Source organism: Phoca vitulina, unplaced genomic scaffold (genome assembly GCF_004348235.1).
Source record: "Phoca vitulina isolate PV1807 unplaced genomic scaffold, GSC_HSeal_1.0 scaffold7, whole genome shotgun sequence".
In the NCBI taxonomy this organism is placed as follows: Eukaryota; Metazoa; Chordata; class Mammalia; order Carnivora; family Phocidae; genus Phoca; species Phoca vitulina.
Window position 1 is genome coordinate 558,875 of NW_022589710.1, and position 23,776 is coordinate 582,650.

The window sequence follows — 23,776 nt, forward strand, 5'->3', positions numbered from 1 at the left end:
GATTTGTCCTTTGCGCAGGCGTATACGCAGGCCAGGGCGCGAAACAACTAATGCGCAGACGCAGAGTACATCTACAGAAGAGCGCTACGGCCAGAGAAGACTAAAGCGCCTGCGCAATGGATCTGTCCTTGGGTTGAAGACGTGTACTCTTTTTGTCCTACTTCCGCGGTCAGGTTGGTGACGTCCACAGTTGCTCTAGCAACGAGATACTGTGGGAGGAAGAGGGGGACAGGTTTTACAAAGGACAGCGTAGCTACCCGAGGGTTCCGGCTTTCTTTGGCCCACCCGCGTCTTCAAAGATTAACTGTTTGGATCTGCTGTGAGGCAATGCCCGGCGCTCTCGGGGTTCAGTACCGACGCAGCCCTAGCTCTGTTAAGGGCAGATGCCTGTCCCAGATCGTTAGAGCAGCTTCTCCCGCAGGGAAACCACCGCTGCTAATCACTGTGCAGGCACCAGTTTAGACTTGGTTATGGGGGGAGGGAAGTGCGGAACGGACGGAGGGAGGGAGCTTGACCTCTACCTGGCCCTGAATTGGACTCGGGATCTGACCCCGGGAGCGCTACCGAATAAGCGCGGTAGAACGTAAGTCCACAGGTATTAATTCAGCAAACATTTATTGGGCGCCTCCTCGGGACGTTGTGCTAAATTGTAGGTACCGTCTGGGAAATCATACGGTCTTAAAAGGGCCAGTGTTGGGGCGGGGACTGAGAGAAAACAGTCGATTAACATGCATATAGTAAATGATCAAGTTTAGCAACCTTCTACTCAACAAGCTGGCATCTTGAACCCGGTGTAATATTCCAGGTATCAGCGCTGGAAGGCCCATAAGAGCATTGCCTGGTTCAAACCCTACCCCTCCAACTCATTTTGCAGAGGAAACTGAAGGTTTGTGGTTTTGTGTTTCAACAAATGGAATTACCTGCTTATATTTAGCGTTTTAACTTTTTTAAAAAAATAAGATCCACTTTAATTTCTGGCTTTCGCTGCCCTTTTAGTTTCACATTAATCTGACCTTCCAGCCTTACTTCTGTCATCTCTCAGTTGCAGGTCCCACGTAACCAGGTACTTTTTAAGCTTATTAACAACTTTGAGCTATCCTAGGTGCGCAATCAAAATTCCGAAAGCCGCATGTGAAGACAAGGGTCCTTCATTTTCACTTTTTATTTGTTAAACTGGAAACTACATCAGTGTCAACAAACGTACTGATTAGCAGTGGTGATTAAAACCTTGCTTAGGTTCTAGAAAGAAGAGAAATAATTTACGTCTTCAGAAAGCTTTACAATCTATTTAAAAAGAGATTCATTTTCACACCCATAGAGATTTGCGCTGCTATGTGAACTTAAGTTCAGCCTAAACTCTCTTACGTTGCTGAGAAGAAAAGGGGAGAAAAAGTGAATAACCAGGCTGGTTCCTATTTCAATATAATAAGGCAGGAAGATTTAGTTTTTCTCACAAGTTGAACCTTTCCCCCTGTTTCATCAGCAAGTAGGAGGGTAGCTTCCTCACCAGTATTCAACTTCAAACTTTAAAGTCTAGGCTGATGCTTTTTAATCATTCAGGAGTGGATTCCTCAGGGGGTTTCTGTTCCATCAGCCAGGCTCCTTCCAGCAGTTTCTCCCTTATGTTTTGTCTGCCTTTGATCCATGTCAACTATCATCATTAGCATCTCCACAGGAACTCCCAAAGGGGGAAAGCAGAAGAGATGAAAAATATCAAATTCACTTACTGAGTGCATCCTTTTCTGAGACCTGCAAAGTCAAACACCAATATAATAAACTAAAGCTTTTCTGGACTACTTAAAACAGCAAGAAAAGGTCTTGTTTTGGGTTGTTTATGATTCTATAATCACTGAAATATTTTTGACGGATCTGTCAATAGGAAATTGCTAATCCTAATTTATTTCAATAGTTTAAATCAGAATATATGTAAAAATTCACATCCAGAATAATGGATAAGAGTGCAGGTTCTAGGGTTAGTCATGCAGCCTCATTTTACTTTTCTATGAAATAGAAATAACAATACCAGGATTGCTGGAATGTTGTGTTAAAAAGAAAAGCACAGGCCCAAAATGGTGCCTTAGGCTGAGTCCCCAAAAAAGGGCTTAAAACATAATCTAATTGCAGTTTCAACTTCTCCCGGAAATGTAGTCTTAACCAATCAGTTAAGAATTTTTCAGTCAGCACCAGTGAGTCTTCCACATGGGCCCTCTCCATGCCCCTAAGGAAGATAAGACCTCTTGCTTTCCCCACTAAGGAAAAGTGGTCTAAACAATCCTTTCCTTTGGCTAATAACTTTCTTGCCCTACCCTCTTTCTATAAAAACCCTCCATTTTGTAAAACTCCTCAGAGTTCTCTATTTGCGAGATGAAATGCTGCCCAATTCATGAATCATTTAAAAAAAAAAAAAAAATACTAGGGACGCCTGGGTGGCTCAGTCAGTTAAGCGGCTGCCTTCAGCTCAGGTCATGATCCCAAGGTCCTGGGACTGAGTGCCGCATCGGGCTCCTTGCTCAGTGGGGAGCCTGCTTCTCCCTCTCCCTCTGCCTGCTGCTCCCTCTGCTTGTGCTCTCTCTGTCAATAAATAAATCTTTAAAAAAAAAAAAAACTAGGTCTTCAAATTTTATTTGGTTGAATTTTTGTAACAGTTTTGAGGATTAAATGAGACTTCAACATTAAGCACTTAACATAGTATTTGACACACAGTAAATGTTCTGTAAACATTTGCTCTTAACAATCATTAATACTGGTAATTAACTATGCTTCCTCTATATCTCTGACTAAAAGTTGGGCAAACCACAGAGCCCCAATATTTTGGACATGCAAGAGATAGCACTAAAAGACTGCAACTCAGATAGCTCTCAAGGGGCAAAACAAATTTAGAAATTAAAGGTGAAGTCAGAATAGACCTTAGGATTTTTATTACAAAAATACTGTTGGAGAGGAAAAATTTCCTTCTAACCATCTTAGTTTTATTGACCCTGTAAATTAGACTGAAAAAAGACAGATTAACAAGAGAAAACAACTTTATTAACATATGCTTCACATAGACACATGGGAGTACTCAGTTATGAGTAACTCAAAGGGGTGGTTAGAACTTGGGCTTATATCATGGTAAGAAACAAAATTCAACTGAGTACATTTTAAAGATCTTACTGGTTTTATTTAATAATTCATGAATCAAGCATATTCAGTCTAACAGAAAGGAGCTCCAAGAAGCTATACAAAATGAAAGACACTTATAGGCAGATGGGAGCAGGAACTAGGAAGTTATACTAGACAAAAAGCTGATTGGTGATGTCAAGGTCATTTTCCTTTAGAGGATGACAGGGATCTATCAGGTACATTACCTGACTAATGCTAATTAGGCAATTCCTGTTTGATTCCATTTCTAGGAAAGCCAAAACTGTAACGTTTGGTGATGTGGGGCCTAATATAAGTGACTCCATTTGGGGCCTGTTACCTTGTTTGTAACAACAGCATTTTACAAAAAAGGAATACACTTTTAGAGAAGTGACAAGACAAAGAAAAAGGACTTTGAGTTTCTAGGGCAGCAAATTGTGGGAAGGTAAAAATGTATGAGGGAATTAATAAAAATAAGGTTTAGTTAATAAAGTTTGTTAGGTAGATTCTTCTGGTGCCCTCTCTGGGTTGATAAGAATCTAGAGTTCTTCTGTTCTTCCCTTATAAGGGGGGGGGGCACATTTACAAAGTTATGTCCCACTTTTAGGCAAATAGGAGGAGGGCAGAGAGCTTTTCTTGTATCTGCTTCTTCTCAGTTGCCTTCAGCTCAAAATAATGCTTATGCTACAGTGGCATATTTTGGGGTGGCATGTTCTGCTATTCAACACTCAACATCATAAAACAATAAGAAAGTAGAGGGGCAAGAGGGTCCCCTTACAAGCAAAGGCCACAACTTTACAGTGTCTCTACAGTAAGAAATGAAACCCCCTTTCCTTGTATCTTTTAATGTAAGAAATGTGTATTTAGTCTTCATCCCTTTTCCTGGCACAGGGCCCCTAAAACCCTAGGAATTTCCTAAGTGATGATAAGAGCACTGGTGTTACAGGATTTCTTTTCCTTCAGTGCCCGCAGTTCTCAGTCAGGCTGCTTCAAAGAATGAAGAGGTAGACCAACAAAGAGTGGTGGGCAACAGAGCAAAGTTCACTGAACCATAGTAAAGTTTATTGGGCAATAGTGCAAAGCTCCCGAAGAGGAAGGGGACCTGAGAGGGTTGCCCCAGGTTTCTAAGTCTGAAGGGTTTTATGGGCTTGTTGACAGGTTATTTTAATCTGATTAACCATCCATGCACCTGTCACCCAATAAGGTTTTTGTCATCTATCTACCAGGTGGGAAAGGGTGGAGGGCTCCCTCCAGGGTGGTGTAAAATCCTTTTAAGGGTGGTCTCCTCTTGGTGGGGGGAGGGTGCCACTTGTCACTGCCTGCCTTTCTTCCAACCATCCTTCATTACTAGGAGCATTTTTTATTATAATATTTGGTTTTGTTCCCAGCTCCTGAAATAGCTCCAGAGCAATAAAGGTGAAAGGAGTGTCTTTTGTTATTCGTAACGAGCCCCTTCAACCACATTTGAATTTAAGTTATTAAAGTGACTTTTGGAAAGCCCTTAAGGGTAGGGACTGGTTGCCTGGGGAACCAACTCTGATTCCAGGCTAGGAACTGTAAGCCCCACCGCAAGAGGAGAGAGATGCTGGAGATTGAGTTCAATCACTAATGGGCAATTATTTAATCAATCATACCTATGTAATGAAGCTTCCATTAAAAAAAAAAAAGAAAGAAAGAAAACCTAACCAGAGGAGTTTGGAGAATTTATGGGTTGCTGAGCACATCCAGGTGCTGGGAGGGTGGTGCAACTGGGGAGGACATGGATGCTCTGTGCCCCTTCCCCCCCATACCTTGCCCTGTGCATCTCTTCCATATCGCTATGCTTAAGCTGTATCCTTTTATAACAAATCAGTGTTAAAAAAAATTCAACTGAGAATTTAAAATATATATATATATGTATATATATATATTTTTTTTTATTAAGTAAACTCTACGCCCGACGTGGGGCTTAAATTCATGACTCTGAGATCAAGAGTCGCACTCCACTGACTGAGCCAGTCAGGCACCCCTCAACTGAGTAAATTTAAAGATCTAGTTGACTTTATACAATAATTTTTGAATCAGGGAGCATCCCGTCTAGCAAATAGAAGTGAGCTCTAAGGAGTTGTACAAAAATGGAAGGTTTTTTAGGCAGGAGGAGAGTGGGACAGGAAACTAAAAGAGGATTATTTCAGGTAAGCTTACCTTCCCATAGGTGAAGTCCCAGGGTCTCAAGCAGATTACCTCACTAGTGCTAACCAGGAAGTTACAAAGGCAGCAAGTGCAATTAGGTTAGGTATTAAGTCTTGGTGGGGTTTTAGCAAAAGTGACTCCATTTTAGATCTTGTGTTTCTTTGTAACACCAGTAATATAGTAAACTATTTTTCTAGGTTCTGTGAGCCATTCTAGCAAATTACTGAACCTGAGGAGGGGGTCATGGGAACCTCCAATTTGTAGCCAGTTGGTAGAAGCACAGGTGAAAACCTGGACTTGATTTTCTCCTGTTAATTTCTCCTGTTAATTTGATTCTTTGTCCACCTAGAAGGCCAAAGGAAATTCTTCCTCCCTGACATAACCTTTGGGAGTCCCATAAAGAGAACCTTTCAGTCTTCCTCCCTAGCACCCAAAAATCTACCATATTGTCCTTTGCAAGGGCAGAACACCCTCCACGACACGGGACTGAACTCATCACCGCTTGAGCAACATCATCCAATAGAATTTTCTGTGATGATGTAAATGTCTCTGTGCTGTCCAGTATGGCAGCCACTAGACACATGTGGCTATTGAGCACTTCAAATATAGCCAGTTGTAACTAAGAAACTTGATTTTTACTAATTTAAATCAGTTTAAGAAAAAAAAAGGCCCAAAATGGCTTCACTTAGACCAAATTCCCAAACTCAAGCCTTAATACCTATTCTAATTGCAATTTCAACTTCTCCCAAAAATGTAGTCTTAATGGGTTAAGCAAGAATTTTTCCATCAGTGCCAGTGAGTCTGCCACATGGGCCCTCTCCTTCCCCCAAAAGAAGATAAGACCCCCTTGCTTTCCCCACTAAGGCAAAGTGGCCTGAACAGTTCTTTTGCTAATAGCTTTCTTGTTCACCCTCTTTCTATAAAACCTTCCATTTCATAAATCTCCTGGCATTCCCCTCTTTTTGCTAGATGAAATACTGCCTGATTCATGACTTGTTTAATAAAGGCAATTAGATCTTCAACATTTACTTGGTTAAATTTTGTTTTGTTTTGTTTTTTTCTTTTTTAAAGTGAAGTCTTTTTTTCTTCCCTCCATAGCTCAAGTCCTTCCTGTATTTTTCTTAACAGATATTGACTGAGGTTTTTACTGTGTTAAATAAAACTGTTGCAAACTGCCCTAAAGAATGATCTATGTAACACATTTCACCAAGTGTTCCATGGAAGTCAAGAACTTGAGAAACTTTAACCACTTAAAGCAATTCTACCACTTTTAGGAGATTGTCTTCTTTCTGGTCTCATTATTTTTTAATAGGGAGTCAAATTCTATGTTCTTTATTCCAGTTAAATTCATGCAATAGGGGCGCCTCGCCAGCTCAGCTGGAAAGAGCATATGACTCTTGATCTCGGAGTTGTGAGTTTGAGCCCCACATTGGGTGTAGAGATTACTTCATCACTGTTCTCCTTTCATGAGTGGAGTTTCCCAGCTGCTACTAGACATGTAGTGTTGTTTTTTTTTTTTTAAGATTTTATTTATTTATTTGACAGAGAGAGATACAGCAAGAGAGGGAACACAAGCAGGGGGAGTGGAAGAGGGAGAAGCAGGCTTCCCGCCGAGCAGGGAGCCTGATGCGGGGCTCGATCCCAGGACCTTGGGATCATGACCTGAGCCGAAGGCAGACGCTGAACGACTGAGCCACCCAGGCGCCCCAGACATGTAGTGTTTCAACAGGTGGGATGTTGAGGCAGATATGAAAATCCAGCTTGCTCCTCTCCTAACTCCTCCCTCTTCAGGATGATTCAGGCATCCCTCCTCCTTGGTCTTGTTGCAGGATTTTTTTCTCCCTCGGTGGGTGCCTGCGGTTCTGGGTCACACCACTTCGAAGAATAAAGTGGTAGACCAGACAGAGTGGTGGGCAGCAAAGCAAAGTTTATTGCGTGATAGCAGAGTGACAGTACAAAGCTCTGGAGGAGGGAGGGGACCCGAAGGGGTTGCCCTCTAGATGAGATGCTGCCTGATTCATGAATTGTTTAATAAAGGCAATTAGATCTTCAACATTTACTTGGTTAAATTTTGTTTTCTAACAAACCTAAGTAGCCACGTGTAATTAGTGGCTATCATGTTGGACAGAACTACTTTAGAACTATTCCATTCAGTTCCTATGTTTAAAGGTCACATCTTATTCAAAGTTCATTCAAAAGGCAGTGACACCCATTTGAAACTGAAGAATGATCTATTCCTGCCAGGTCTAACGTATCAGGTTATCAGCTCCACCTACTTATAGAATATTTAATGTGACTTACAGGTACAGGAAAGAGGGTTTGTCAAGATTAGTTTCCATCAATAAAAGCCATATTAATACTTTAATTACCCATAAAATCACACATAATGGCAGTAGAAGGAAAATATACTTTTGTACTTACACATAGTGTGTCTTGTCTTAAAGATAAGAAGAAAAAAGTACCTTAAATTTCTCCACAGAGGCCTGCCTAGAGCAGGCACTGAGAGTTTTCTCCACTCTAATTCTAGCAGATCTAGCCCAATCCTAAATTATCCCAGCTCTGGGGACACCTTAAGGGATCTATTAACTTTGGTTGTAAAAGGACTTTCCATACGTACACATTTCCTACTTCCAAGCAACCTCTCTTGTAAAGATGGTTTAGCACATAGAAACAAAATACACCACCTCCTGAGATGAGGTCTAGACAGATAGAACCAGTTCCAGCCAGGCCTCAAAAAATTCTACATCTTACAGGTTTTCAGTAAAGGGAGAGATTTTATTGCGCTATCTTGGAATGATGTAGCCCAGAATTTTCTATATGGTACAATTCAGAATACAGCTCCAAAGCCCTTGACACTTAGCATAGGAGTTTATAGGTCATTGTTTACACATCTGCCCCCTAGCTAGACCTTGTATCCATGCATTCATACAATAAGTAGACCCATGTATCTACTCTGAGCCACACCTACAACTCTTGAGTCACACCCTGTCGTAGATGCTGGCATCAGAGCAGAGAACAGAAGAGACAAGGCCCCTGTGAACCTTAAGATCTAGTGGAGGGAAACTGATCATAAATGAGTAAACAAAAAGGCACAATAATTTCAGATGGTGATAAGTGTTATGAAGAAAATAGAATAGAGTCGTATGATAGAGTGACTGGAGGTCTCTTTTAGACCCTGTGGTCAGGAGAGGCCTCAGAAGAGGGGAGGTTTGAGCTGGGCTCGGAATCTAAAGTTGCCAGCTCAGCAAAAGGACAAATAGCCTAGAGTAGCAGCAGATAGAAAGTCTATGTTTACCATTAGGGCAGGCTAATCCGTTTCCTTTTGATAATGGTATTCTTAGAGCCTAACATAATGCTTGGCTTTGAATAGGTATATAGTAATAATAATACATTTTAGCATAAATGTACTGTTTATTGGAATTATCTTGGTTAATCCTCACAACAAGACACAAACAAGTCAAGGGAAGAAAATTAAGAGACACTAAATAACTGACCCAGGGGCATGTAGTGGGTATGTGGCAAAACCACGATTACCCTTAAGCCAGACTTCTGACCCCAGAAACTATGCTTCTGATTAACCAATGAGTCTCACTGAGTTCCAGCTTCTTAAAAATACAGTTTTTAGCATCAAGCCAAACCAACTAAATTAGAATCTCAGAGGTTGGGGATTAGAAACCTGAATTTTTAACAAGCCGTCCAGATGATTTTTATGCACACTGAAGTTTAGAATCACTGTACTCTGTTGAAAGAATGAAATGAGACATACCCTCTATTTATACTCCACTACCCCACATCCTGCAAATTTGTAGGCCCCTAAACTCTATAAATGCCCATTCTCTTAAACTTTGAGCCCTTAAAATGATAATGAGATCAATTTAACACTGTGTTACAAAACAGAAGAAATTCAGAATCTAAGACCCGCAAGAGGGCTGACGAAAAACACTTTGACAAACCCCTCCCTACCAGGATTTTCCCACCCACCCTCTACCACAGTTTGGTTTTAACCTAACCAAGGGGATGACCAGAACCCCGACAACTCCAGGGACGTCATGACTTGTTTACCAGTTCAGGTAAGTTCTGGTGCCAGCCTCAAGATTTGGCTCCTCTGCTGAGCAAGCCTGAAGTATGCTCAGGACCTAAGAGATAAGCCAGCCACCCCACACCCCACTCCAGCAACCTAAAGGAGACCCTGCCTTATAGGTTAGTCCTTCAGTTGCCCCTCCTGAGGACAGTGGAGGCAGGGATCCTCCAAACAGGGATACCTGGGATTGAGCACATATTTCCTGGGAACTAGGTTGGGAAATTTCCAGAGCAGAAGAACTGCATCTTGAGAGATGTCGCTAAGGTTTAGGGTTGCCAGATAAAATATTGGATGCCCACTTATGTCCCAAATATTGCACGGGATATGCTTATTCTAAAAAAGTTTGTTGTTGGGGCACCTGGGTGGCTCAGTCGGTTAAGTGGCTGCTTTCGGCTCAGGTCATGATCCCAGGGTGCTGGGATCGAGCCCCACGTCGGGCTCCCTGCTCAGTGGAGAGTCTGCTTCTCCCTCTCCCTCTGCCTGCCTCTCTGCCTACTTGTGCTCTCTCTCTATCTCTCTGTCAAATAAATAAATAAAATCTTTAAAAAAAATAATAATAATAAAAATAAAAATAAAAAAGTTTGTTGTTTATCTGAAGTTTAGGCATCTTGTTTTTTATTTGCAAAACCTGACAATCTACTTGGGGTACAGGCCCCAGCCCCTTGAAAGAAACATTGAACCAGTAGTATCGTCTTCCACAAGCATCATAAGCATCACATTACAAGAAACACCAGGAGGAGGCTATCAGAGGGGAGGGAGCTATACGGGGAGGCCCAAAGAGTGTGTGTGACCGTGCAGGGGTAGTTCTGTCACTTTTTAACTATGACAGAATGGAGGGCTGAAGGAGGTTCTGTGAGAGACCCGGTTCTTTCAGAACTGCCCGTCTCCCTCACTGTCCCCCAAACGTGTGAGCAGGATTACCATCCTATTCGGTGAGCCCCCAGAGTTCCCTGGGTCGGCAGGCAGATCCGGGCTGGACCACCAGCGGGGTTCAGAGCCCGCCTCCGCCCCGAAGCCCTGGCCACGCCCCACTTTGTTATCCGACCCTTCTCTGGGTCAGCTGGTGCTGGCGTCAGGCGGAGGGATGGGCTGGTTCAGCTCGACCCGGCAGGGCTTGTTTACTATGGCTGATGATCTGGAGCAACAGTGAGTTAATCCTGTGTCTTTCTCTTTCTCTCTCTTTTTCTGGGCCATGATCCCGGGACTGTCGGTGACCGAGGGACAGTTGTAGACACCTTCCCGCCTTTCCTTTTTCAGGTCGGCTTCGTGGGAGGGCCGGGGGTTGCGTTTGCTTGCTTTGCTTGCTTTGCTTTTGCCCAGAAGAGGAGGCAGCAGAGCTCGGGGAGCGATGGTAGATAAGCTTGCCTACTGCCGAGTGACTCTTGACTTGTCACCGTGGTCCTCGCGATCGCTCCTCGCTCCTCTGGTCGCCGTACAGAGAGGTTAGACTTAGTGGTGATGGCCCAGATCCCCCGAGGAAGTTCGTGGAATGCGGGCGCGGGGGTAGCAGTCAGCAGTCAGGTCTGCTCGTCGAGATTTCCCCAGGACGGCGGGGGGGGGGGGGGGGGGGGGGGGGAACGGCCTCTCCTAGCCAGGCAGGGAGAGGGCATGGGAAGAAAAGAGAGAGGGCTCCGGCACTGGAATTGTCTGGAGTAATGGGCTCGCAAGTTTCTTTAGCTCTAGACACTTAGCCAGCCGCTTGGGATCCTAGTTGCTCACGTTTTTAATCAGCACAAGATCCTTAATGCTGTGGTTTCAGAATTACAGTTTTTGGGATTTGTTACCACTGTCTCAGGGGCATCAGGTTTGGGATGCCACCTGTAGGTGGTGTGACTAGCAGTTCGCAGTCTGATAGAAGCAAGGAAAAGTTGCTTCCAGAAGAATGACTCAGCTACCAGCCAAGCCTTGGTTTCACCAGAACAGGGCCTTTCCTGGATCCTGTGTTCCTGCCCTTCAGAGCTGCAGAACTGGCAGCTTGCAACACTAACTTTATGACCGTAAAACTTCCTGGGGTTGAAGGAACTGCTCAGGAAGAGTTTTGCTTTCTAAAGATGACCTTCCCAAAAGGAAATTTTCAATGGCTACAATGACTTAGGGAAACACAGATTAGAGCTGGTAGAGATGCAGGTACTTCAGCTCCTTTTTACAGATGAAGAAGCCAGCACCCATAAAAGTTAGAGGAGATTGCCCAAATCACAGAAGTCCACAACAGGCTTCTGACCCAACGCAGAACCCCTTCTGCCTCACCCTCCACCAGGATAAAAGCCCTCTAGAGGGAAGAGACCACTTTGGCCAGCCTAAGTTCATGGCTGAGTGGCTTCTCTGCCTCTTGCCTCAATTTGCCACCCTAGCCCTCACCTCCCCAGTAGTATTGAGTAGATACAGTGTGCCAGCGACTATTTCCAGTGCTTTAGCTGTAACGTTTTCGGTGAAGAGAGGCAAAGTAAAACTCCTCCCTGAAGAATATCTGCTGAGCAGCCCATGGTGCTATTGGCATCGGACATTTCTCCTAAGTGCTGCTGTGGGCAAGTACAAGGCAAGGTGGGGTCCACATGTCGTGGTCTGACTTGTCACAGTCTCTGATGTAGAGAGAAAGTTTGTCTCTTAAGACTGGCAAAATTCTACAGTCTTGGTGCCCATGCTTCAAGCCTACAGTTAGGAATTCCAGTAGAGTTATTAAAAGGCTTGAGAGTCTCCATAGAATTGGATTATGACTGACAACTCTCATCTGGCTGAAGTCACTGATACACCACTCTCAGCTGCAACCTCAGGATTTCTTGCAGTCATTGAAGAGTTGAATGAATGTAGGCAGCTTATGCCTTAGCTGGGGAAAAGAACATTTGTTGGGAGTTTATCTTATGCTAGGCATTTTTCTGTGTGAGTTAGGGACATAAACTCATTTAATCTTTATACAAACCCTATGAAGTAGATACTGTTATTATCTTTTTCTTAAAGTTGAGGAAATTGACACAGAGAGGCTAAATAATGTGCCCCGAGTCACATTGCTGGTAAGTGGCAGTGTCAGGATTAGAACTCTGGCCTTCTGATTTATTTCGCACTTCCTTTCAGAAAACAGCGTGAAAGTGCGGTTATACCTGGGGAGTTTGAAAAGCTGAGGCTGGGGACACCTGGCTAGCTCAGTCGGTAGAGCATGTGATTCTTTTTTTTTTCAAGATTTTATTTATTTGTTTGAGAGAGAGAGCATGAGCAGGAGGGAGAGGCAGAGAGAGAGGGAGAAGCAGACTCCCTGATGAGCAGGGAGCCCAACTGGGACTCAATCCCAGGACCCTGGGATCATGACCTGAGCCCATGGCAGATGCTTAACCAACTGAGCTACCCAGGCGCCTGGGCATGTGACTTTTGATCACAGGGTTGTGAGTTGGAGCCCCATGCTGGGTGTAGATATTACCTAAAAATAAGTAAATCAATAAATAAACTTTTGAAATAATTCTCCTTCAAAAAAGAAAAAAAGAAAAAGCTGAGGCTGGAACTTCCAGAGGAAGGGTACAGAGAAACCTGGATTTGAGATGTGGGCTCTAGCTCTGCTTCTTTTTCTAACTAGCCACATGACCTCCTTGGGCATCAGTTTTCTCATCTGTGAAATAAAGAGGCTGGACTAGATGATTCCTAAGGAACCATCCTAATCTATAAAATCCTGTGCTTCAAATGATGTATCGGGATGTCCAGTGTGTGGCAGGAGGGATCAGTAGTGGTTCTCCTCATTCCCCCCACAGAATGCCTCTGCCTGACTATGCTGATGCTCACAGACCCTTCATGTAGCTGGTGGTATCCATCCTGTAATCCCCTTCATTCAGGCAGAGTTCAAGAAAAGAGAAATATCAAAAAAAAAAAGAGAGAGAAATATCATATACGATGGAAAAAGAATAATAAACTCATTTCAGCATCTAATTTGTCCCAGGCACCTTTTGGGGTGCCTTACATATCTAGATGCTCGAAGCCCGGTTACTTATCAAGCCACAGCCATTCTGCCTGTAAATGATGATAGTGTGATGCAGAACCAGAGGGTCTCTCCCCCCACCCCCCCAGAACTGGTGCTTTCAACCTCTACCCTGTAACCTTAGATTTTCTTGGTAATAAAGGAGACAGCAGGATGGGTTATCCTCATTTTACTGCATGCCATTGGAGGTGAGGACATATGTGAGCTTTGTACACATTTTTTTTTTAAAGATTTTATTTATTTATTTATTTATTAAAGAGCGAGAGCGAGAGAGAGAGAGAGAGAGAGAGAAACAGCATGAGGGGAGAGGGTCAGAGGGAGAAGCAGGCTTCCCGCTGAGCTGGCAGCCCGATGCGGGGCTCGATGCGGGGCTCGATCCCAGGACTCTGGGATCATGACCTGAGCCGAAGGCAGACCCTTAACCAACTGAGCCACCCAGGCGCCCTGTACAGATTTTGTAATCTGGAAAACAAGGCCAGAGGCAGCCTGGCAAGGCAATCCCAACAGGACTCGAACCCAGGTCTCCTGTCTCCTGCTCCCTTGCTGTCCCATCTCATTGTTCCAGGCTGGACTGATTGATTGCCTGAGAGCCCAGCTGGGCACTGACCCCGCTCTGTACTTCCAGGGGCTTTGAAGAGGGCACACACAAATCCAAAGGCCCTGCCAGGAGGGCAGGTGGCATGGGAATTTGTCCTACCCTAAAGGAACATACAGTCCTGGGCATGGCAAAAGAGAAAGATAACTGAAACATTAGTTAATAGTTGGCTTTTTTTCCCCTTGTGATCTTGGAACATTATGATAACCAGTAACAAAGGGGAGTTATAAAGCCCAAATGAGATAATACATGTGAAAGAGCTTTGCAAACTGTAAAGTGGGATTCACTTGGTGCCCTGAATATCTCTTGAAACAAAGGGCATGTTGTTAATAGCCATTTGCTGGGGAAGAGTAACAGTCTATCAGGCAGCGGGGAATTGCTGACTGCCATAGTGGCAGGTCTCCTGAGCCTGGGAAACACCCTGATAACTCCTGTAACTGTCAGCAAAGCTGGGAGCATCAATGTTGCCAATGGGTGTCACTGTGTTTCTTTGTCCCAGGCCACAAGGCTGGCTGAGCAGCTGGCTGCCTGCTTGGCGCCCCACTTCCATGTCTCAGCTGAAGAATGTGGAAGCCAGGATCCTTCAGTGTAAGTAGAAGGGATAGCTGATCCCACCTCCATCAGGAGGCCCAAAGAGGATATAGGATCTCCCCAGAGCCTGCTACACTGAGCCCACCAATTCCTGATCAGCAGTGCTTGGGGTGGAAAGAAAGGATGTCAGTGATTTGGGAGAAGAGATTTGCACGGAGGGCACCATATTGTACGATAGTGGTTTCTTGACAGCTCCCGCCCTATCCATCATGCTAGTTCCTGACACATCCCCACAATTTCACTTCAAACCCGGTACCAACTATCAACACACAACACACACACACACACACACACACACACACACACACATATCTACACATTCTCTCTCCCTCCTTCCTTCTCCATCATTCCTCCTTTCTTCCTTCTCTCCCTCTCTCTTCTTCCAAACACATAAGCACTTCTCAGATTTACCACCTTCCTACCCTAGGCCCAGCAGCTGTCCTATATTCTCTAATATGGCTATGCATATATTCTATCCAGTTAGGCCCACCACTTACCCGGTTACTACAGTAGTTTGGGATTCCCACAGACCAGCTTTCTTGGGTAGTATTATGTTGGGGCAGGGCATCCTATGATTGGCAGCAGCCGCAGGCTCAAACCAGACCCTTGGGCCGGGTCTGCCCCCGTCTCCCTTACAGTCCTCCCCGTCCTGCACCCACTGCCCCAGCCTTGGACCCCCTGTCTTCCTATGGGCCTGTGTACGCGCAGCTGCAGAACAGCCATAGCTTCCAAGCCTCCTCCCGGGATCCAGGCAACTTCCCCCCCCAGCCGCTCTGTCACGTGACTGTTAGGCCAGCAGAGCGAGCACTGCCTACTGTCTGTCTCCAAGAGGAATAAGCCTGTGGCTCAGCCCCTAGCCATCACCCCCTCTACCTGGGTCAGCTCCAGTCAGAAGCTACCCCCCCAGACACCCCCAGGGAGGATGCGTCTGTCCCTCTGCCGAGCCCCAAGCACACACGGTACAAGAGCAATGGATGCAGGAACTCTGTGAGGCCAATGGGGTCACTGCCACGCTGGGCCCAAAGGGAGCCGGACACACAATCTGGAGGAGTGAGGTGGCCCCTCTAATGACCTAGAGACTAGATGGCCTACAGATCGTGCTTGGAGTTGATCTCTTAGGGCATGTGGTCAGAGGGTTGTGAAAGGAAGGAGGTGAGGACAATCGGGACGGGTTTGGCAATGGAGAGAGGAAGCTGAAGGACACATGACAGTGCTGTCAGAAAACAGTCTTCTTGCTCTGCCCTGCGTTCCCCTCTCCGCAGGCCTCCAGAACAAGTTCCTGGCCCGATATGTGTCCCTCCCAAACCAGAACAAGATCTGGACGGTCACCGTGAGCCCGGAGCTGAGGGATCGTACCCCCCTGGTGATGGTGCACGGCTTCGGGGGTGGCGTGGGCCTCTGGATCCTCAACATGGATTCACTGAGTGCCCGTCGCACTCTGCACACCTTTGATCTGCTTGGCTTTGGGCGAAGCTCGAGGCCAACGTTCCCCAGGGACCCTGAGGGGGCCGAGGACGAGTTTGTGACATCCATAGAGACATGGCGGGAGACCATGGGGATCCCCAGTATGATCCTCCTGGGGCATAGTTTGGGAGGATTCCTGGCCACCTCTTACTCTATCAAGTACCCTGAAAGGTAAGGAGGAGTCACCCCTCTTGCTCATGACCTAATTCCTTGTCCCACCGGGAACCTTACAATATTAGTTCCCGATGGTTCTCTTCTTCCTGGGCAAGTTAAGGGCTATGGTTCTTCCAAGCACATACAACTTGTCTTTTCCTTTTTCCTCCTTTAGAGTTAAACACCTCATCCTGGTGGACCCATGGGGCTTTCCTCTTCGACCAACTGACCCCAGTGAGATCCGTGCACCCCCAACCTGGTTCAAGGCCGTGGTGTCTGTCCTAGGGCGTTCCAATCCACTGGCTGTTCTTCGAGTAGCTGGGCCCTGGGGTGAGTAGCCTGCAGATAAAGAAACTATCTCCTTAAACCAAGGCTCTCCCATTCTAGAAGCCCCACTATGTCTAGACTCCCACTATGCCCGCTTGTCCACGAGAAGTGGGAATAGACCTAACATTGTTATTTAAAGCTTTTAATCTGGACCAGATCTCTTTGTCTACAGTTTCAGAAGGTTCTTTTTTTCCTTCATCCACACGCAGAAAGCTTTCCTATGCAGGGGAGAGATGGAGCAGAACTACCATTCTGTGCCTTGGCTAGACCCCCAGAGAGAGAAAAAGGGGCCATGAAGTGACTCTTCCTCTGCTGAGGTCTTATCAATCACCTGTTGGTGATTCAGCATGGCACCCACCATCAGATCCTGTCTCTGCAGCTCATCCAGCACCTGTGGGAGCCAGAGCCTCCAACATAACCCACAGTAGCAGGCAAACCCCTCTAAACCATGCCCTACTCCAGTTAGGTATTGTATCTTCACCACTTAGGAGCTGTCAGCAAATTCTGTGGGTGAGGGGAAAGAAGGAAGGTGGGGGGAACCAGCCAGAGTAAATAAAATTAGTAGGTCTCGGCCTTCTGACCCCGTACTGCCAGCACTCTTCCTTTCTGGGTGCCTTTTCTGGCGGGTGCTTTTTAATCTGATGAAGTGAAAAGCAGATTCCCTCTATAGAAAAGACTGGTGACCTCCTATCCTGTAATGATGGCTTATGTATACATAGTGATGTTCAGTAGCCAATTATTGCAAGTTAGTAACCGATGGCTGAATAAGAGTTGTCTCTCGAGGCCCTTCAAGAGAAACAGAATGACTGGATAGAAGAGGAAAAATGAGGATTTGAGTAGAAGATAGGAGTTTGGGAAGAAAGGAAGTTTATCAAGACACACAGGTGTCCAAGCAGAATAAATGATCAGAGAGCTGACCTTCTTAGAGTTCCCAGCACTGTGGACTCCAGCCAACCTTCTAGTCCTTTTCCAGGGAGAAGCCCTGCTCTAACCGCTCTCCCCTTCTCTGGACTTGCATCTGGCCCGATCTGCACATGGACCTCAAGGCCAGCATGGTTGAGCAGCTGCCTGGCAGCCATGGAGGAGGGCCAGGGCCCAGGGGATCCCAGCTGTGCCCCCCTCTCACGCCTTGATCCTTACACACAGAGAGACCAGGAGAGAGATCAGAAGTTGACCATTAGGCCCAATTTCTAGTCTGTTGTGGGTGCCCTCCTGCTTGTGTGTGTGCTGTGAAGGAAGGTGAAGGGAACAGATTGCTCTCAAACAGCGGCCCAAAGTCTGAGATGCCAGAGTTAAGTTCACCTCTCCGCTTGTAGCCCGTTACAGGCCTGAACTTGAGAGGACTCTTGGCAGGTAGTCGAGCTTCATCGGTTACCTTGAGAAGATTAACAGGCCCTAAGGGACTCAGGGTGCCTGGCTGACTCAGTCGGTAGAGCATGCAACTCTTTTTTTTTTTTAAGATTTTATTTATTTATTTGAGAGAGAGAGAGAGAGAGCACAAGCAGGGGGGAGGGGCAGAGGGAGAAGCAGACTCCCTGCTAAGCAGGGAGCCTGATGCGGTGGCTCGATCACAGGACTCCAGGATCGTGACCTGAACCAAAGGCAGCCGCTTGACCGACTGTGCCACCCAGGCACCCTGAGCATGCAACTCTTGATCTCAAGGTTGTGAGTTCGAACCCCACATCAGGTATAGCGATTACTTTAAAAAAAAAAAAAAGGGCCAAAGGGGTCTAAGGGTCTCAGGGAGAAAGAACAGAGTTGAGACTGTTAAAAAAAAAAAAAAGCATCTCGGCCATGAATTTTTTTTTTTTAAAGATTGTATTTATTTATTTATTTATTTGAGATATATATATATATTGAGAAAGTACTTGCAAGCGGGGGTGGTGGGGGGGACACACAAGCACTCCTACTGAGCACAGAGCCCAACACGGGGCCAATCCCACAACCCCGAGATCAGGACTTGAGCTGAAATCTAGAGTCAAAAATCAGACGCCCAGCTGACTGAGCCACCCAGGCACCCCTCAGCCAGGGACTCTTACAGGGCTTGAGATCCTTGGAGGAAGAGCTTGGGACTTGACTGAGCTGAAACTAAGTTGGTTCCATTGGACTGTCCATGTTCTTTGGTAACCGGCTGACTCTCACTTGCAGTCATCTGGGGCTTCCCCGACAGCTCACCCACTCTGTCTGCCACTATAAAGTTAGATGTACAGAGCACACAGACCCCTAGAGAAATAACATTTGGTTTAAGTTGTTCAAACATGCACCTGCAGGAGGGGTCTTCCTGCACACCACCACCACCACCCCTGCCCCCCCAGACTGGCCACTCCTGTGTTTTTCTCTCCCCTCCCAGGGCCTGGCCTGGTTCAGCGATTCCGGCCGGACTTCAAGCGCAAGTTTGCAGACTTTTTTGAGGATGATACTATATCTGAGTATATCTACCACTGCAATGCACAGAATCCCAGGTGAGGGCGGCTCCCCGAGCCAGCTTGGAGTGGACGGGTTTGGAGATGAAACTCCAGCTGCTGGAAACACTCCAGAACTGTCCCAGGACCATTCTCTGCTGTATTTCTTCTTGCACAAAGCTCTCATTCACGGGGACTAGCAGGCTCGATTATTTCCAGAGACCTCCCCAGGGAGAGGCACAAAGGGATGGAGAAGATAATAGATTGCTTAAACATGCTGCCCATCTCTAGAGGAAGACTCTTAACTCTTCCCTGGAGATAGGCAGTTAGCCTGGCAGATAGGAGTCTGGAAAACATTTTAAAAGTCAGGAAAAAAAAAAGGCTTCTCCATCCCAGCCTGAAGTTCCCCAAATTTCCTTGCTATTTCCAATCTGGGATATTATGTGACATTGCTTCGGAGAACCTCTTTGCACATCTTCCTTTACACACACACACACATACACACACACACACGACTATATCTGGAATACCTTCCTACAAATAGAACTGCAGGTGGAAAGAGTATGCATTTTCAAATTTCATTTTGTGCACCTTGAAATACTTACTGTTGGGACAGGAATTCCTTCCACACACTTTTGGACATTTTGGGGTGTCCCCCGAATCTTGAGAAGTTTCTGTCTCTGACTGTTCACACAGCAGGCCCCACAAACCTGCTGATCTGCAGTCTTGGCAGCTGAGAGTCAGGGAGCTAATCTTCCCCTCAGGCAGCGCCCTGTGAGCGGCTGATAGGGGAGGCTGTGTTGGGGGTGTGCTGGTGGCATGCTCTGTGGAAGCCTCACCCAGCCTGCCGTGAGGCATCTGGGGGAAGTCAAGGTCACTGGAGCAGCAACACTGCCGCACCCATTCCAGGCCTGTCCGGGTCGCCCGTGGTGAGCCCAAAGCTGTGAAGACAGTGGGGGGTTGCATTCCAGCAGTGCTGTCTGAGCACCAGCCTCAAACCCAGCCGGCTCTGCGGCCGCGTGGGAACCGTCTCTCCGGCATTCCGCATGAGCTCAGCTAATTGAAGGGCCCCACTTCAGCAGCCGTATTGAGACTCAGCTCAGCAGTCAAATCAGGTAGCCCCCTGCTTCCTGCTCTCGACCCCTCTCTCAGCCCCCACTGGGCTCGGTGCCAGTCTCATACCCACTGGAGGCCCAACCCCAGCTTTCTGCTCAGAACTTTCCCCAGTCCCAGACCTAGTTGTGCGGAATGAATGGCCTCCCGATCTCAGCCTCAGAATGTATAATTGTGCAACTCCTTCGTGTCCCGGGGGAAGCAGAGATGACACCAGTGATCATCAGCCCTCTCCCCACAACGCCATCACTCAATTTTATAACCGCCCGAGTGTTTCTGAGTTGTAACCCTGACACGCTCACGGTAACTCTTACCCATCCCTTGGAAAACATGAAATCTGGCCAGGGAAAAATATTTGGGGGTTACCTACTTTGCTTCACCTCATCTTAGGGGCCTTGGACATATTTTCATTTTCCTCCGTGAAAGAATAAAGAAGATATAATTCTCCAGCTTATAGATAAAAAAATTGAAGTGTATTCTGGTTACATGGCTTGCTAAGAAAGCAGGCAGGATTTGAATTCACATCTCTCTGACTCCGGAGCCCATACTTTTCCACCATGCTGCTATGCCTTAGGGAAGAACTCTGTTTCTGGTGGCCTGTGCAGAACTCAGGCTTGCCTTCATCCCAGGGGTACAATATCCAAACAGGCTGGGCCTGGTAGACAGCAGTCTCCCAAACCTCCCCACCTCCTGCCTCCCGCAAAAGCTGCGGAGCAGCCCAGAAGGCCGGCTTTCGTCCCAGCCTTGCAGACCCCTCACACTACTTCTCAGTCAGCTCTACCTAAGGAAATGGCCAGGGAGCAAAGTAGATTAGATGGGCCTTAGTAGATCGGATGGGCCTCAGGTGGTACAGCTCCCCCTGGGTCCTCACATGACCGGTGTTTCATTCCAGAGTCTCGTCAGGAAGCCCTTGGCACTGCTCTCGTATTTGCTCTTCACATGAGCCCCTCTCGCCTCTCCTCCACCCTCAGCAACTAAGCCCCCTCGTCTGTTCACCACCCTTCCATAATTGTTGAGAAATCTGAGGTTAAATAATATGATCAGCGATGTATTTATTAAAAGATTTATTTATTTTAGAGAGAGAGAGAGCATGAGTGGCAAGGGCAGAGGGAGAGGGAAAGGATCTCAAGCAGTCTCCCCACTGAGCATGGAGCCCAATGAAGGGCTCGAGCCCAGGACCCTGAAATCACGACCTGAGCCAAAACCAAGAGTCGGATGCCCAACTGACTGAGCCAGCCAGGCGCCCCTTTATTTATTTATTTATTTATTTATTTATTTATTTAAAGATTTTCTTTATTTATTTGACAGAGAGAGACACAGCGAGAGCAGGAACACAAGCAGGGGGAGTGGGAGAGGGAGAAGCAGGCTTCACGCCAAGCAGGGAGCCCGATGTGGGGCTCGATCCCAGGACCCTTGGGATCATGACCTGAGCCGAGGGCAGACGCTTAATGGCTGAGCCACCCAGGCGCCCCCTATTTATTTATATTTACTAATCGGCTACATAATGCCTACGTCCCCAAAGTGTGAGAGCGTTGTGAGCACCAGCAGGGCCGGCACCACCTCTGTCTGAGCCGGATGTCTCCACACTCGGCCCGGGGCACGACATGTGAGTATCTGTTGAGTAAATGTTAACCCATTGCATCTTTGGACAATTGTCAGCGTCAGGTGTTTTCCCAGGTGTGTCCCCAGCTGTCTCCTGTGCTGGGAGGCCTCCGCAGCTTCGGACCTGCCTCCTCCTCTTCCCAGTATTTCATGAGCCGGGTGCGGGGTCCTGAGAGGAATGCACAGGTGACAGGTACCACCGCAGCCTCTGAAGAGCCCAGCACATTGGCACCGGATGCTGCGGGGTTTAGTCCGTGTGCGGCCTCACCATGTTTTGCTCCTTCAGTGGGGAGACGGCCTTCAAAGCCATGATGGAGTCCTTCGGCTGGGCGCGGCGCCCCATGCTGGAGCGGATTCACTTGATTCGCAAAGATGTGCCCATCACCATGATCTACGGGGCCAACACCTGGATAGATACCAGCACAGGAAAGAAAGTAAAGATGCAGCGGCCGGATTCCTACGTCCGAGACATGGTATGTTTGTTGGCCAGCCAAGGAGCAGGACTGAGGTAGAAGTGTGTGGTGAATGCCAGCACGCGGCAAGGACCTCTGGGCATAGGGGAGCCTCGGGGTGGAGAAGGGTGAGCCAAGAGTCAGGTGGAAAGAGGAGCGGGCGGATTCCGATCGTGCAGTGGATTTGAAAGGGTTGACTCTGTGATACTGTAATTAGGGGGTTCTCCTTTCCTCCTCTCTCCACAGGAGATTGAGGGTGCTTCGCACCACGTCTATGCAGACCAGCCACACATCTTCAATTCTGTGGTGGAGGAGATCTGTGACTCAGTTGACTGAGCTGCTGTCCCTAGAGGAAGAGGAGAAAGCCAGAGAGTCGCTCTCACCTCCCTCTCCGCTTACTTGCCCCTGTGTCCTTTCCTCACCAACTAACATGTGCCAGCCAGGCAGTCTTGGGCTGTCCCCAGGGCAGGACCACAGTGAAAAAGAGCACTCCTGAGCCCACGCAAAGGGTTGGAGGCCGAAGCCGCACTTGAGCACCCCACCCCGGGGAAGAACATAAAGGGTTGCATAGTGCCACCCATTCTCTCCATGCCAAGTGTTACCCAGATGGTGGTTGTGAAGGGATCACACTGAGCCACGTTCCCTCCCTGTGCCAAAGGGAGGGCGGCCTCTGCCCCTGGACAAAGGAGAGGCTCCCGGCAGCCTTTCCCAGTTCTGGAGTGTTTGTGGGGGTAGGTTCCAAGCAAAAGCATCCTCCTCCATCACCCCCTAGCCTCCATTCCATGCCAGTTTTGTCCAGAGTCTGGTTGGGAGCTAACTACCAACTAACTACTGACTTCTTAACTACCAAGAGCAGGTCGCGGAGCGCCCTTGACCTGTGGAGTCCCTCCCACGACCTAAGAAGTCCAATCCAAAGCCCTCATTAACGGATGAGGAACAGGCCAGGGCAGGACAGGGCTGGCCCATGGTGATATAGCTCTGCTCCAGGAGAGCTAAGGCTAGAATCCAAGTCTGCTGACACCCAGTACTCACTGCAGACTCCATTTTGCTAAAGTTCAAGGGAGGCACCATTGCCATGAGGCTGGTCCTGATTACTGGCCGAGGGTAAGCCCCCATCCCTGTCCCACATTCCAGCCCCACTGTGCAGGGGTGCTGTTGTCCGGCCCTGTATCTCAGCCCTGGCTGCCTAAGCTGGGGACACTCAAGTGCTTCCTTCCCTGCCCCCTCATCCTCCCAATTGGGAGGCCTCTTGGCCTCCCTCTGTGCCTTGGGCCCTGAAGCCCCACCTGTAGGGTAGAGCAAAGGTGGCCCCTGCTGGAGAGATACAGGAAAGGCCCTTCAACCCCAGGGCTGTGTCTGGATTCCCTGTTTCCACTAGCATCCACGGGGTTTTTCTACCCTGCCCATGGTCTGATGGAGAGCCTCAAGCCAGCAGTTCCCTGTCCTCATGAGCCACAGGATGGTTCTCACTGCCTGGCCCTCTATCCCTGCCATCTGTGCCGTGGTCTTCAGCTCCTCCCACCCCCGACCTACCTGTCACTGTCTCCTGGGGGCTGGTCCACGTGCTGCTCTGAGGTTCTGGGCAGAGGGCTGGGCCTGGCCCCAGAACCAGGGCAGCTCCTGTCTGCTCCTTGAGTTTTGTAAAGCCAACCCTTTCACCAGAATAGTATTAACTCCTGGTGCTTTGTACTACTGGTCCAGCTGCCTTGGGCTCCTTTTCTATATTAATAAAGAAATGAGTAAAAA

The 23,776-nt window shown here is 47.4% G+C and overlaps 1 protein-coding gene across 5 annotated transcripts; it reads left to right on the top strand.

The window, feature by feature from the left end:
* Positions 1 to 89: 89 nt before the first annotated feature.
* Positions 90 to 23,776, top strand: ABHD4 (abhydrolase domain containing 4, N-acyl phospholipase B). Of its 5 annotated transcripts, XM_032404715.1 has the most exons (8): positions 90 to 173; positions 806 to 886; positions 14,426 to 14,514; positions 15,780 to 16,152; positions 16,310 to 16,464; positions 18,812 to 18,923; positions 21,865 to 22,051; positions 22,277 to 22,694. In XM_032404715.1, the coding sequence occupies exons 3-8, from the start codon at positions 14,475 to 14,477 to the stop codon at positions 22,364 to 22,366; spliced, it is 957 nt and encodes a 318-aa protein (XP_032260606.1). In that variant the 5' UTR covers positions 90 to 173; positions 806 to 886; positions 14,426 to 14,474; the 3' UTR covers positions 22,367 to 22,694. The 5 variants fall into 5 exon arrangements, with proteins under 5 accessions (XP_032260606.1, XP_032260604.1, XP_032260609.1 ...); XM_032404713.1 differs by lacking the exons at positions 90 to 173; positions 806 to 886 and adding an exon at positions 318 to 583 and having other exon boundaries at positions 22,277 to 23,776; XM_032404718.1 differs by lacking the exons at positions 90 to 173; positions 806 to 886 and adding an exon at positions 519 to 595.